Source organism: Sinohyriopsis cumingii, chromosome 15 (assembly GCF_028554795.1).
Source record: "Sinohyriopsis cumingii isolate HCF-2022 chromosome 15, ASM2855479v2, whole genome shotgun sequence".
NCBI classification, from domain to species: domain Eukaryota; kingdom Metazoa; phylum Mollusca; class Bivalvia; order Unionida; family Unionidae; genus Sinohyriopsis; species Sinohyriopsis cumingii.
The window spans coordinates 31,149,667-31,165,620 of NC_142975.1; the positions used below are offsets into that span (position 1 = coordinate 31,149,667).

At 33.8% G+C, this 15,954-nt stretch overlaps 1 protein-coding gene and 1 long non-coding RNA gene across 2 annotated transcripts in view; both read right to left on the reverse strand.

Annotated features, from left to right (window-relative positions):
• Positions 1-15,954, reverse strand: part of LOC149781499 (uncharacterized) — a 314,868-nt gene that overhangs the window by 36,480 nt on the left and 262,434 nt on the right. The window contains exon 24 of the mRNA XM_089934975.1: positions 10,305-10,444. Within this exon, the coding sequence (XP_089791101.1) occupies positions 10,305-10,444 (140 nt within the window). The remainder of the gene's footprint in view (positions 1-10,304; positions 10,445-15,954) is intronic.
• LOC149781500 (uncharacterized) lies at positions 53-4,393 on the reverse strand. The gene is made up of 3 exons (XR_016414733.1): positions 3,088-4,393; positions 2,313-2,452; positions 53-532 (listed from the first exon to the last, which is right to left on the reverse strand). It is a non-coding gene; the product is annotated as an uncharacterized LOC149781500 (long non-coding RNA).

Consider the following 15,954-nt stretch of genomic DNA (forward strand, 5'->3'; position numbering starts at 1 on the left):
ACGTGAGCGGCCTCTTGCTAACATGAGCAAAAACAACAAAATACAATTATAGTATTTAGTTTTTATTGAATACATACATCTTTTACAAGAATTAAACAGAGTAAGATCAATATTCAAATCAAGTAATCATAATCATATAATTTTAGTTCGATTAGTGATCTTCTATTAAGGTAAGACAACTAGAGTATGTATGTATGTATGTATGTATGGATGGATGGATGGATGGATAGATGTATGTATGTATGTATGTTTGTACCTGTTATATTAATACATCACATTTATTCTAAAAACTTTAAGGTCATAATGAAAGATACTGCTGGAAATTTGCTTCACATGAAGACCATTCTTCACTGTTCCAGAAAATTCAAAGCAAACAAAACGTGTAATTGACATTCCTGCTTCTGAATTTCATTATTTGCCAGTCTGCAACAATATTTTCACTTGGAGATTGTTCTCTTTGTATCAATGCACTTCCTGTTGACCATTGAATTTAAGTTAGCAGGCTCAGTTTTGAACTGTTGAAAAATGGAACCTGAAATGGAAATGAAAAAGTTGGTAGAAATTTTTTTTCTGATCACAGCATTTGAGACATTCTGTAAGGTGGATTTTTGAAGATTTGTTTTACAAGGTAAAGGCAAAATACATAATTGTAGTTTGGATTAGATGGCACTTTATCACACTGTGAAAATAGGAGCCAACTGTTTTCCCAAGGACACACTTACGCAGCCAACCCAGTCTGAAAATTCATCCTTTGGACTATGAGCCAAATTGCTCTACCAATAGAATTACCATAGTTCAGTAGCAAACATATAAACTGCACTGTTGATGAGATACCTGCAAGACACGTTGCATATTCCAAATTCGACTACTTCTGGATAAAGATGCCAATGTGTACCCGGGTATTCTCCCATTGATAATAACCTGGGTAATAAAACGAACAATTGGGTACCCGTTAAAAAAAAAAGTGTTCACAGGGGCTCATATGGTTGCTTACAATTTACTTGTCATACGTGGTCTGTATAATAATACAATCCTTTCTCAAGTGACCTATTTAAGAATCAGTGCTAATATTTCAAGCCTGACCATCCTAATGTCATGACTGTCCATGGTTCATGTGCCAATTTTCTCATGACTTAAAACACTCTTGTTTTCAGATCCTGGTGACATTATCTGGGTCAAATAAAATTAAGCACAATATGAATGTCTGGTTTAACTTGGCTACTGTAACATGCACTTCTTATACCACCATGTTAGGACAAAAAAATGAATGAAATGGACAACTAAACAGACTGAAATATAAAGATCAAAAAAAGTTTGCTACATAATAACAGTTTTGAAAAAATCAAATAAAAATTAATGTATTGGTAACTTCTGCATGAATTTTACATTAAACAGTTCCAAGAAAACAGACAGGTTCTTGAATGTGAAACCATTTGCCCTAGATTCATTCTATTATGATACTACACACATAGCAGTCCAGCTTAAATAGAAAATAAATGGCACCAGATATCATTTTAAAAAAAAGAAGAAAAAACAACAATAAAAATAACCTGGGATGTATCAATGCAACTGATGGATGTTATGTAACTGAAAAATGTTAGAGAAAAGATATTTTGTTAAACTTAAAAACATGTTGCACTGGACCGTCGTTATGGGATGAACCATGGCAGGTTGAGGATAATACAACAATGAACATTTATGGACTTTATGACGATTACTGTAGACATGTACACTAGTCGAAATGACTTACGCACCAATAATTTATCAATTTCTTTTGTGTCTATTCTCATCCATACTACTAATCCATACAAGTTCAGCTGATTTGTGACAAAAATTATAACTGCATATACAATATTTTTCATAGTTTTCTGTAATAAAGGCATGTAATTTATACTCGTTGTGCTCAGATTATGATTTTTGCCCACTTATTTTAGTAATAATTATGCTTACTGAGCTCTTTTTGGGGATGGAACATGTGAACCTACAACGAAGCAGTTCAGCTTCACATTTAATACAGTTTCCTTTTGATTGTATACTCTGGTAACCAATCGTTAGGAATGATGGGTACACATTAGAAATTTCAAACAAATTGACATCTCTACTTCTGGAACAGTCCTCTGGAAGATTTCTCCAAAACTTTTAGGATACATTTTTCCAAAATATGTACATTTGCAATATATAAAGAAATTCAAAATCTGGTTTCCAATTTTTATATTATAAAAAAAAATGTATTGGGGGTCAAATTTTAGAGTCTGAAATGCATATGTTATCATGTGTATTACATCAAAAGATTTGAAGCGTCTTATACATACCCTTTACTGGAGTCGGAATTTCCTCTAGCATGGCAATGGGGTTTTGTCTGACATCTTCCTGTTGCTGTCAATGTTTTGCACTTCTTTCAAATGATTGCTTGTTGTGTTGATTAAATTTTGTGACCTTCATGAAGTTTAATCTGTAAAAAGATAAAAATTAGTATAACTGATCTTTTTTTTAAATCTATGCAGAACAGAAAGAATGCACGGAAATGAGAAAACGATTTGGTTGGCGAACGAGTCCTAGTGTATATAAGCATTAAGAAAAGCTGTAATCCTTATCCAATTAAATCTCTATTTTAAATTTACCAATCAAAATATTTGACAGACAGGGCAACTGTCTTTTAGGAATAAAATCATGAATTAAGCTACTGCATTTGGTTCTCAATCGTGTATGCTTATCTTGATCCACCCAATCAGCAATAAAATAATACGAAGAATATTTATGTTTGTACAAATTGTTTCAATCGGTAACGCAAGTGCTCCTCACTGAGGCGCCCGCATTATTATTGGGGGTGGGGGTAAGAGCCAGACATGGTTGCACAGTTAAATTGTGGAAGGCTTAAATATTCGATGATAGTGTGGTGTAGATATCATTTTTAGAAACAGGAGGTTGAATTATTATCTTTAAGTAAAATCTGAAACAAACCCTTGGCTCAATTTGAAACGTCCATGTGAATGTATGCTTATACTTATGATGTCGATGATTCAGGCTATCCACTTTGATCATTCTATATGCGAAAATTGTAAAAAGAAATGAGTAAAAGTAACTTACTTCTTTCTCGGCAAAGAACCAGTCTTTCATAATCCTTGAATCTTCCCTAAACAGCACGTCGACGTCTTCTGTTTCGTACTGGCCATTAACATCAGTACCGACGTGGACATCTTTAGATGTTGGTGTTGGTTTCTATATTTTAATAGTGTCCACACTCTTGCTGTCAGAATGTTTTAAGAGCAAACATGTTGCAGGAGAATATTAAATAACTTTCTTCATAAACAGCGTGGCCCTTGCTAAGAGAACACGGCTCGCGCGTAAATTTCTGTCTGTTCGGTTTAAAAGTGCTATTCTACATGTACACTGTAGGTCAACATCCAGCATCTGTTGAGTTCATCTGAGGCGCCATTAAGGGCAAATTATTAGTAAACATGTTGTTGTACGCACAGGGGCTTGTATCATTGATTACAATATAAAAGTCAGTCATACATATTGTATAAAAATAATACTTTTATTATTTTATACTGCTGTATGACTGACATTTAAATTGTAAGCAATGATGCGAGCCCTTCTGGTTTTACACTTCTTTGTACATATGTACTCGGGTATTTCTTAATATTATATTTTATATATCAAATAAATGTTATTTTATTATATGATGTTTCATAAAAACTGAGCTATAAGTGAATTCATATCATTAATAAGTTAATTAATATAGACCAAGTTAATTTTGATGTTTTTACAGTAGCTTGTGCCGAGCCATGCCCCATAGGACACTCTAATGGTTCTAACAAGCCGATTCTTCCACCGTGTACTCTGATAACCTGGGTCACAGAAAAGTTAACGGAAACGTCAGTGATTTTTTTTGTGATTATTTCAATAGGGAACTTCTTTTATAAACTTTGAAATGACACGATCAGAACATTTAAAAGGCTGCAAATAAGCAAAATTTTCCATTGCCAAGAATATACACGTGTAAAACAGTGCGAAACAGCTATACAACCAAACACGACTGGATTAGTCAGTTTCTTACGGATTTATTAAATTTTATGTACAGTACATGTTTTTTTTTTTTTTTTTTTTTTACTGATAATGTACACATGCATAGGAAACGGGGTTGGGGTGAAACCTCAATAATAATTTGTCTAATACGTAACCTGTTCGACTGTTCAGTCGGCGTTTGAATTTTAGCGGACACTAGACAAAATGTTTAATGTTACCCCGCGTATTTCTTTGATGCCAGACATTCAACGTCGGTGGACAATGTTTTATTAAACACGTTAATATTATTAATCCTTTATGGTTTCTGCGTGGATTAAACATAAGCCGTTTTATAGAATATGGGGAGGGGGGTGTCAAGCGTACGTACGCGGGGGGGGGGGCCTAAAAAGTATGCATGCGTACGGGGGGGGGGGGGGGGGGGGGTCAAGCTTTGCCAGATTTTTGCATACGTGCTAAATGGATGACCCCTAGGCCGAATTACACAATTCAGTAAGTATAAGATTGTATTGACTTTTTTGCGAACGTTAGGCATGGAAGAAAACGACGTAGTTTATGTAATTCTCCAATTTTTCTGGAAAATGACTTCAGAGTTTATTAGGCCAAAAGGACTGTGCATCAGTGTTTATTTTTTTCCAGATATGTGGCTATGTATTGTATTTGTTTTACAATTTTATAGTGGGGTTTTAGAAGTTTGTGAATAAAGGAGTTGCATCATATGTTTATGATTCATTTTAGGGCAAAAGTTTTATTTCCTTTTTATATTTGTAAACTGTGTATTTTGGGGAGAGAAACATTTCACCTTTTTACGGATTACTTTATTAAACATCAACCACGAATAGTATGCAAGTTATTAATTCTATTCTTTGACAGCTGTTAAAGTTTAATGGGTAGTCTGGTTATACGAGACATTAATTCTGAATTGTTTCGTTTTATGAACAGTGAAATGAACCTTAATATGTTCAAATAAAGTAGCCTGTTGGGTCAAAATAAGATTAAAACTCACTGTGAGAAAATAAGTTGAAGATGTTTTAAAATGTAAAAAATCCAATAAAGCAACAGCAAGTGTAAAATAGAAATGATGTCTGTGTGACAATAATGGAGAAACTTGACATTCAATATTTACACAAAATATTTAAGTCCAAATTGCTCATGTGATAACTCACATGAGAAAATCCAACTTTGAATAAATTTGAAATAAGTGTTTAATCAGAATCAAAGTCCAAGTTTCTCACGTGATAACTCACGTGAGAAATTAGAACTCTGCCTTATTTTCAAACATGGTTGTATGTAATGGAAAAGAATGTTTTCTAAGTTCTACTTTCTCATGTGAAAAGTTAGATTCTCACGTGAGCAAAATCTGCTCACGTGAGAATCAGGTTAGTTTTTCCTTGGCTCACAAGATCTAACAAACTGCACACATGAGCCTGCAAAATCTACCCTATTTGCATACATTTCTAACAAGGTTCTCATGTGCAGCTTATGAGCAGCTCATGTGAACTGGTGAGATTTTTCTGTACGGGCAGGATATCAACCTTTAGTCTCTACCACAGAGACAAATTTCAATTAAGCAGAAAAGGAACCTCTCAGCTACTGAGAAATATTAACATGTATGCCCCCATTTTCAGGCACTATAATGAAAAGAGTACTGTCTCTGCTGTGGAGAAACTGGGCATGTGACACAGGTATGCCATCATGGCAAACAGACTGAGTGCTTCAGATGCCATAAATTCTGACATAAACAAAGACTCTATCAATCAATGTATTATACATACTAGGAAGCTGGCAAAAAGGAGAATGCCAATGCTTATTTACAATAAATCTAAATGTACCTAGTGAGACTCCTGTCTCTAAATATTCAATGGACGCTACTGTAAATACAAAAGTTAAATGGATTTTCAGGGTCTGTATGACTTTCAGAAGACACTAATATATATGAATGTTTAAATAAAGAAATAGGCTGTCAGAATGATAAAAGTAGTATGGAGACAATCTCAGTGACATACATATAATTGATATGAAACTAAATACAAAAAGTTTTAACATAGGTCACTTAAATGTACATGGTATAGTGGGAAAAATAGACCAGATTAAGTTAATGTTGTCTTCCAAGAAAAATAATATATGTGTTTTAGGGCTCACTGAAACCAAATTAAATGTTAACCACAATGATAATCTATTTCACTGTTAAGGCTACAATAAACCATTATGCAGGGACTGAGAGACAGCAAGGGGAAGTCCTGTTGTACACATTAGGGAAGATGTAAATGCAGAAAGGCGACAACTTGGAGTCACACGAAATTGAAAGTATCTGGGTGGAAATTCCTCAAAATAATGCTGTTGTTGTTGTTGGGTTTAACGCCATTTTTCAGCACATGATAGGCTATGCATGGCGGCCAGTACTAATGGTGAAGGAAGAACCCGGGAAAACCCTGGGAAGAACCACTGACTCAAGGGAAACTACTGGCAAGCTTTCTCATATACCCACATTGGCTGAATCCTAGACTTGAACCCACACAGACGGAGGTAAGATGGCAGTGATCTGTAACAGAGAGCACTTTAGACCACTTGGCCAAAATAATGCAAACTCATTCCTGGTTGGTTTCATTTATAGACCACCTTCCTCCAAAGCACTTTGGAATGATAACTTTTTGAAACAAATGGAAAATGTTTTTGCAGAGGAGAAAAACATACATAAATTAAGACCTTCTCAATACTCAAATAAGGAACAACTGGATGAAATTTATTGAATCATTAGGCCCAGACCAGTTGGTAAATGAGCCCACAAGGGTAACAGAAAAATCAAGCACTCTTACTGATCACATTTATACCAACCTACCAGACAATGTGGCATGTGTTAATGTACTGAATGTTGGCCTTAGTGACGACTATCCTACTTTTTTGACAAGAAAGGAAAAATGCAAGAAAAATACAAAAAAAATTACACAAAACGATCACTTAACAGATCATTCAGAATTTTTAATGAAGAACAATTTCTCAATGACCTATATAAAGTTCCATGGAACATGATCCAAAATTTGGCTGACATAGATGAAGCTCTGAGGGTGTGGACTGACTTATTTATAGATCTAAGCATGCACCACTGAAAGTACATGGAGTAAAGAATGAGATCCAACCTAATTTGCTTACTACTGAAATCCTAGATGCTATGAAAACATGAGACCAATTCAATGCTATGGGAAACCATGCACAAAATAAAGTATGGAGAAATAAAATAACAAGTATGATTAAAAAAGCTTAAAAAACTTATTATCAATCATTGCTTGAAAACAAAAAGATCAAAACAAGCTCCATTTGGAAAGTCTTCAATGAACTCACTGGAGGAACACAAAGATCAGACAAATAAAATTCACTCACTTCTGGTAAATGACACCATAGTCACTGATGACACTGACATTGCAAATGTTTTTAATGATTTTTTCACCAACATTACCACAAAGTTAAAAGAACCAGTGATAGAAAACAACTTTAATGAACTGAAAAAGTTCTGCAGCAGCAAAATCTCTTAAGGAGGTATTCCACCAGTATCAAAAAACTTTGTTAAAAAATGTCTCAGTGAACTTGATACCAAGAAAGCTACAGGACTTAATCAGATTGGTCCACAACCCATTAAATCTTCTGCCTCTGCTATTGTAGATAGCATAACATTCATAATCAATTTAAGTATTGCAACCTCATCAAAATATGGAAAACTGCAAAAGTAACTCCTAATCACAAATCTGGTTCTAAGGATGACGCTGATAACTACCAACCAATCTCAATACTACTAAACTTGTCAAAATTGATTGAAAAACATGTCCATGACTCATTCATGGCATATTTAACCAAAACACTTGCTGTTACACCCTAATCAATCAGGCTTTAGACAGAAACATGCATGTGAGACTGCCTTGATCTCCCTTACTGATAAATGGCTTCAAGCACTTGACCATTTGTAGAATAATGGATCTGTATTTATAGATTTCAGGAAAGCTAACATGGTGGATCATGAAATCCTTTGGAAGAAACTGAAAATCAACCAATGTGAGGAAAGAACAATTAGATGGTTTACTTCATACTTAAGCGAGAAAGCACAACATGTTTACATAAATAATGTTCTGTCTGAACCTGGAACAATTAGAATTGGCGCATCACAAGGCCATTACTGTTTATTTTATTTATTAATGACCTACCACTTTTACTAGTGAACTCAATTTCATCTACAGATCTTTATGCAGAATAACACAACATTTTCAGACATCCAAAACACAAAGCATGAACAACTAATTTATTTCCCAAGACAACAGAGTGAAAAATGAGAGAAAAAGAACTTAGTTTTACATATTAAATCCAGAAATAATACAAGAATTAAAAAACACAATTCCTATCAATGAAAAGTTCTAAGTGAATCTGAGTTCAAATCCCAATGAAATCCAAGATGGAAGGCAATGACGTCTGTAATATTCAGCACTGTAATGATGTGTCAACAGTCTCTTGTTGAATCATAGAAAATATTATTCCAGATTTGAATTCTGTATAAATTCCAGTGAATGTTTTTGTCCAAGAATAATATCAGAACTTTGTATTTCCAGAGAAAATAATCACTTGAATTCAATAATTTGAAGAAAATAAAATTCAGCCCAAACTGGTCACAACATAATACAACTTAATGTGTCAGATGTTAAAGCACAAGTGATACAATTCTTATCAGAACATCAGCTATATGACTACTTGAGATGCAAAACAGATTCCCGGATGGGGGTCAAAAGTTCATCCTTCTGGAAAAAAAAGACATTTGTTTACCAATTGACACATGCTTCATATCTCTTAGTCCAGGTATGACACTGACTCAATGATTCTTACTCTAAGAAAGATCAACAACAACAAAATAATAAAAAATGTTGTTTACATTGAAAATAAAATAAAAAAAATCAATCAGGTCAAACAGAACTGAACTCTATTCTGGACAATATCAAATCCAGTAAACAATATTACATTTACAACAGCATGTAATGGAAGATAATTTTTAAAAAATAAAAAACAAACAAACAATTAAATTAAATATACATAACACTACCCTGTATACTTGAAATTCCACAACAGATGAGTTTGTACAGTGTCCAACCTGTAATCCTATGATCACATGTTTTGTACTTACCCTGAGCAACCCTGAGTTAGCTGCCAACAGTGTGTCTTTGGGAAAGGCATTCAGCTCTGAATTTCTTGGCATATGTAGCTAATGATGGGTTTAAGTACTGTTACAAATATTTTTATTTATTGGGTGCCAATCTTTGTAAGTTTGTGTTTCCTCTGAGCCATGGACCACCACATCTGAATACCATCTTATGCAGTTCTTCTAGCAACAAGTCTGAAAAAATTACCTAAACTGTAAACTCAAACCAAAATAAAAAAAAAAAACAAACCTGATTTCAATGCAAACATACACCAAAATCAATGAACAACACTACATAGGTTAAAGCGACCTAGTTTTAACTGATCACCAAAGAAATCCTCTTGACACAATTACATAAGCATGGTATACCGACATAGCTCCATTAGCAATAGTTACTGGGAAACTGAACTAAATGTAAATGTGAAGGTTCAGCAAAATTACTGGATCAGACAATATAGGTCACAATTAACTAATTTTCACTGAAAGATGTGGTACTCTTCATGACACATCCAAAAACCAACAGATGCGACTCTATGAGAAATAGTTTACCAGAAAATAACCTATATGCAAACCCATACCAAAAACAACTGAACTCAACTTGAAGCATCACTACTGGCTTAATTCTTTTGATGTGCAAATACATACAAAGTTCTAAGATTTCATAGGCAATGGTGCTGGAGAAAATGACATAAGCACAGAAGTTGATCAAAACCAATGGGCCACAGAATACAAGTGATTTAAATTTCACCAAAAAGTGTAGTACTGCACATGACACATCTAAATACCAAATTACATGACTCTATCAGCAAAGCTGTCAAACAAATTGATCTAAATGCAAACCCTATTGCAAGCCATGATGACAGACAGAAGGAAGGACATATAAATCCACCAGGCTGAATTATTTTACAGGTCAGCCTAAATATGGAGACATTACTTTTCCTTGTAATCAGATCTCAAAAACTAAAAGATCATCAGAAAAGTCTCCAACTGAAGAAATGTTTTCAGTATTTCATGAAAATGGGCCCTGGAGATTTTCTTTTTGAGACCTAGTTTCAACAGGTCAATTGCCATGGCAGTCCACACAACATTCAACTCAATGACTTACATGCATCACCGATGGTCTCCACTTTGTACACATCATAACTGTCCAGGATGGCATCAAAGGTGCTGTATAGGTCATTCAGAAGATCTACTACTTGAAGCGGAGTGCTGGCTCCAGCAATTTTTGTGAAGCCCACTATGTCACTAAAATGGGACAAACATGACAGAAATACAGATATTCCATAAAGGTAGAGACTGAGCTACCTTTAATTTTCATTTCATTGTTTTATGTCATTATTCTAGCTTCTATGTTACTACAACAGTAGAATGGGAAAAGAAATAACTTGAATATAGTATATACAGTTTGACTCCACAATATCACACACTGTTATAATAAAATTTGGATATGACATGACAGTGGTGTGGCTCCTGAAATTTCATATACATACATTTTTCTTGTTCATGAAAAACATTTTTTTAAATTTCTTAAAAGTACAAGAAATAATGTGTAAAAATTTTATTTTCATTTTGGAAAAGAGATCATGTATGAATTCTAATATAAGACAATTGTGGCATGGCTCCTGATATTTCATAGACATATATTTTTCTTTTACCTGAAATACATATTTTTTTAAAGCATGAAAAGTAATGTGTAAAAAGTTTGTGATCATACTGAGCTTTGCCAATGTTGCAAACTGCAATTTCCTTTCTGTTAGCAGCAACAAAATATACCATCTGATGGTTTTTATTGCAAAAAATTGTTGGCTGTTTAAACTTGTATGTACAATATTGGGTTAGGAGTGCAGAAATTCAAAAGCACCATGAAAGGAAACCACAAACTTAGATGTAAAATGCACTGGAATCTATCTCTTGTTACATAACAAATCCTTGGTACATAGTGACAAACCATCTTAACAGTGCATTCTTACATCATAATCTACTTATGCTGACATCTTGCCTGACATGTATATGCGGTGATGCACTTAAACAGTCATGCTGAAGGCAGGAATAGGAATGGCATAATCGACCAAACAACAGGTAATTTTTTTTTAAATGTACACAGAAAAGATAGTTTTAATGAAATTTAAAGAAAACTGATTATCTCTGAAACAATGGTTGTTCTATAAAAATACTAAGCAAATAAAGACAAATTTGAGTCTCAATCAATGTTCTACAATAATTTGATGTAGCCAGATATTTGTTTGGTCCTCCAAAGTTGGTCTTTAGTGGCAACTTCAATGACACATGCACCCTTCATTAAAACAAGTGTCTACAATCTTTAATAAAAATATGGCATCTTTCATCAAATGAAGTAAGCACCAAACTTAAATAAAAGCAATGGAATCTGATGGATTTTTGCATTTTCCAAAGTTGGCTGGAATACGTTAATTGTGTTATGAAAGTTTCCTTTTTGTAACCAACCATTGCATAAAACGCAAAATACATTTGAAATCTTTTGAAACCACAAGATATCTGGCGATCAAGTTTACTGACAATGCGGCAAAGATGTTTTCATTTCACTATGAATAGTCTCATCCACTGGGTAACAAAAGTAAGATGATAGCTGTATCCAGCTGACCAAAATCTTGGCAAATTTAAATACAACTATAGCCACATGCTTTTGGCAACAATTTATATTGTAGCAAATTGTTTGGTGACACATGTTTATTGATGATGGGATAAAGAAAAATTGAGGACTTCCAATTTTTATACATGCTATTCGTGTTTTCTAATGTGACGTGACTGCTACATGAATTCTATGACATGTACAAGACTGGACACATTATGGATTTTGTATTACACAAATGTAAGTTGTCAATATACAAGTATATTTCAGACTAGTTTTGGCTTCATTTAATCAAAAGTGTGTATTTTTGCACCTGCTTTTATTACCAACCCAAACACTGCCATCATGTTGGTACATGCCTCATTTTCTTCTGACATCATTGGTTATAACATGGTTTGGTGCATAATACAGCCAGGTTCCATGGACCCCAACCATTGCTATAAGGGGATCACACTATACTCACTTATAAATGTTGTCCAAGCAACACAGATCACTTGTTACAAACTAAACAAACCCAGATCTACTGGTGGATTATACAATGACAGATGTGGGTCCATGCAGTTTGCATCTGGACTAGATTCATAAGCAAGTATATAATACAAGTATTTCCTTTGCTTACATGAATGCTCAAACAGTAACATCAGCAAGATCTTGTTATGCCTTTTCACATAGTGGCTATTGAGACTTTTGCTTTTCTTAACCGTCCAAACTTTAATGAATTAATTTTCAATTGTTACTGCAAATGAGAAAGCCAAGCATTAAATTACAAAAAAATGGACCAACTACTAATATAAGCATGCAAATACTAAAAACATTTTCAATAGCGTACAAGTTTAGCAAAGTTATAAAGAATGCAAATTGCACAAAAAATTTCACTTGCCTTTACAGTTAATAGTATAGTTTATTATATATTTAAGTGTGATATATAGAAAATTAATGGTGACATATTTTTCACATTTTTTTAAATTCCCCATATTTTATATGTGGAAAATATATCCTTATATTTTCATGTGTAAAAATCTAAAATTTCCAATCATGCGATGTTACACTTCTTTGTTGATGCCTACAGAAATTATACTTGCAGCAAGAAAAACTAGCATTTCATGAGCTTGTGTAATAAATTGAAACAGTTTCACCTTTCAACCATGGAAATTATTTTTTGTCAGATATCTGACTCGTCACTGCTTCTTTGACAAGTACTGTATGTCCCTTTAACAACCTTGACAACAATGCAAAAGGTCTAGTGTACTGCATTGCTCAATTGCTAACTTCATTAGTTCTGGTGTTTTTCAAAACTTAATGGTGATAATGCTCAATTGGACTTGGCTTTGCAGTAAGATATGGTACAACAGTTTACAAAATATCAAATATTTAATTCATTGCAACATGTTAGGTTATCTCAAACCTACCTTCGTCTCAAGCTGATGATATATTTTTTTGATCATCAAATGAATGCAATTGAAATTGTGGTGATCACATGAAAAGGGAGGTGGGTGTTGTGTCCTGCAGAGTGAAATAAACCTTCCAAGCTTCAATTCAGAAGCATGTGTGGTATATAAGAAATAAACTATGATGATCCAAAAACTGTCGAATAAAAATCAAACACAAAGAATGCTCACCATCGCATAAGAGCAGCGGACTGCTGAGGTATGGCATTCATATGGGCCAATTTCTGAGCAATGATGATTGGTTCATATGAGAAAATGCCATCACTTTGATGGGCTACTGAGCAAGTAAAAGGAGGAGAAAGTTGTATTAGAGTACCAAAATGTGGCTTTCTTCATATCCTCCAAAGATGAACGAGTTAGACAGGTTCAATCCCAAACCAAAATGCATCCTTGCTGAAAGCTTGTGGCAAGCTTGCGGTAAGCTAGTTTGATGTTTATAAGCTAACATGGATGCTTGCGCAAGCTTTTGCAAGCTTGTACAAGCTTTCTTGTTTGCTTCAGAAATTAAAACTAGCTTGCACAAGCTTTCTTGTTTGTTTCATAAAGTAAAACTAGCTTGCGCAAGCTTGTTTTCTTCAGAAAGTAAAACTAGCTTGCGCAAGCTTTCTTGTATGTTTCAGAAAGTAAATTTAAACTAGCTTGCAACAAGTTTCTTCATATATATATATATATCCATTGCTTGTGAAAGTTTGAGACCATGTATCCAAGTAGCAGGCACCATCACCGTCACGCCCCTACGAAAACAAATTCATGACTTGATGAACAATCATGAAGTGTTCATGAATGTTCCTCAACTAAGTTCATGAACTTCAAGAATTTTGATGAATCATGTACTTTGAAGTTCATGAACACACTGATGAATTTTTATGAACTATTATAGTATCTTTGAAGTTCCTGAAATGTCATGAACTAATGGTTCATGAACAATTCAAGTACTTTGATGCAATACCATGGTATTTCTTAAAAAAATGTATATTAAATATCTATATCATTATATTCATAAAATGTTCATGAAAATTTATCATACAAACTTCTCACAATATTAGTGAAATTTAAATAAAGGTGAATTTTTTCTTCTTTTTTAAAAAATGATATACTGTATAAATGTTCATACAGATCTTTAATTCAATACTTGTGTACTTAACCTGAGTATTTCTGGATTAATATGGGAAAATATTTTCTGGCCAGCATCAACAAACTGTATTTGCTTTAAAAAGCTTTCAATGACTTTGTCCTAACGTTTTTTTCTTCTCTCCATTACTGTTATAAACTGCATATTCTATTGACTTAGTCACTGGTTGCCAATTTGCAGAAAAAACCGAAATATATTAACAACGATTATCCTGATTGGATGACTATGAAAAAAGACGTGATATGATTGGTTAATATACGTGCGCGATTTCAACAGTTAAGCTTCCTCAGAAATCAAAGTTCATGCAGATGGTTAGGCAAAAACCTCAAACAAAAACCGTGGACTCCATGGAATGGACAGATGAGAATATTTTCAATATCATTTTTTTAAAGTAAGTAGAAGTGCAGAGAAGCGATTTTGAAGAATATGAAGGAAATGATTTGGTGAGAGCAAAATTAGGCAGAAAAGCGTACCAAGCCTGGATGACCAAAATTACGGTGAGTATCGTTTACTTGGTCATTCGTGATTATTTCAGTAGAAGTTATATGGATATTTTATTGGTTTATATATGTCATCATATTATTTATAACCAAGCTAATGACACGATTTTGTTCAGACCTAATTTAAACTTGCTCATCGAAGTTTTGAAAATCACTAAACATTATCACCCCCACTTTCCCAGTTCTCAGTACCAGACGTGGTACGATATCGATAGGACTTCAGATGTTCAAGATCGTTTTCTTTTACATGACATCACTATTTCTATAATCTGATGTAATTTGGTAATTTAAAAAAAAAAAACTTAAGAAAATAGTTAATGCGTGAAACTGTTCACAATAAAAGTGCAAATAACAATGTGATGAAACTGGAAGCAGCTATACGCAACATGCGGAGTCAGAGTGGATGCATTAGTGACATATTAAGGGCCTGTACCACACAAGTCTGGTGATTTATCAATAAAAAATGGCGAAAATATTTGAAAGCATGAAATAACCGTTATCTGTAATATATACGGTTATTTAGTGTAACGATGTTGTCAAAAAAATTGTCATATTTTACTGAATAAAACATCCGTCTCCTGTGACTATACCTATGGCTAGACAGATTTAATTAATATAAAACAGTGACAACATTCTGCAATAATATAAATGCTCAGTATTATGTGTAAGGGATTAAATCATTTTTGAGTTGGATCATATTAATCCAGTAAGTAAAGTGGGGTACAATAATAATGTGCTAAAAGCTAAAAACAATGTTGATCAGAGATTATCTGTAATTAACTAACTTTACCTTTTTTTCAGACCAGACAGCAGAAAAGTAAAATTGTTAAGAGGATGAAGTTTGTAGGTTAAGGAGGAAAATTTGAAAACTGGAGGATCCAAGATGAAAGAGACATTAAATTGTGACTGCTGCAACAATGTTAAAGATCCAAACAGTAATCGGATGGAACAGCTTAAGTTGCAGAAGGAGACATTCAGTAGTGACAATGGACAGGATTTGATTAAATTATAGACCCTGAACATCTTCACAAAAGAGTTATCAGACAGGTCAGTCTCTGGAAGAAGAT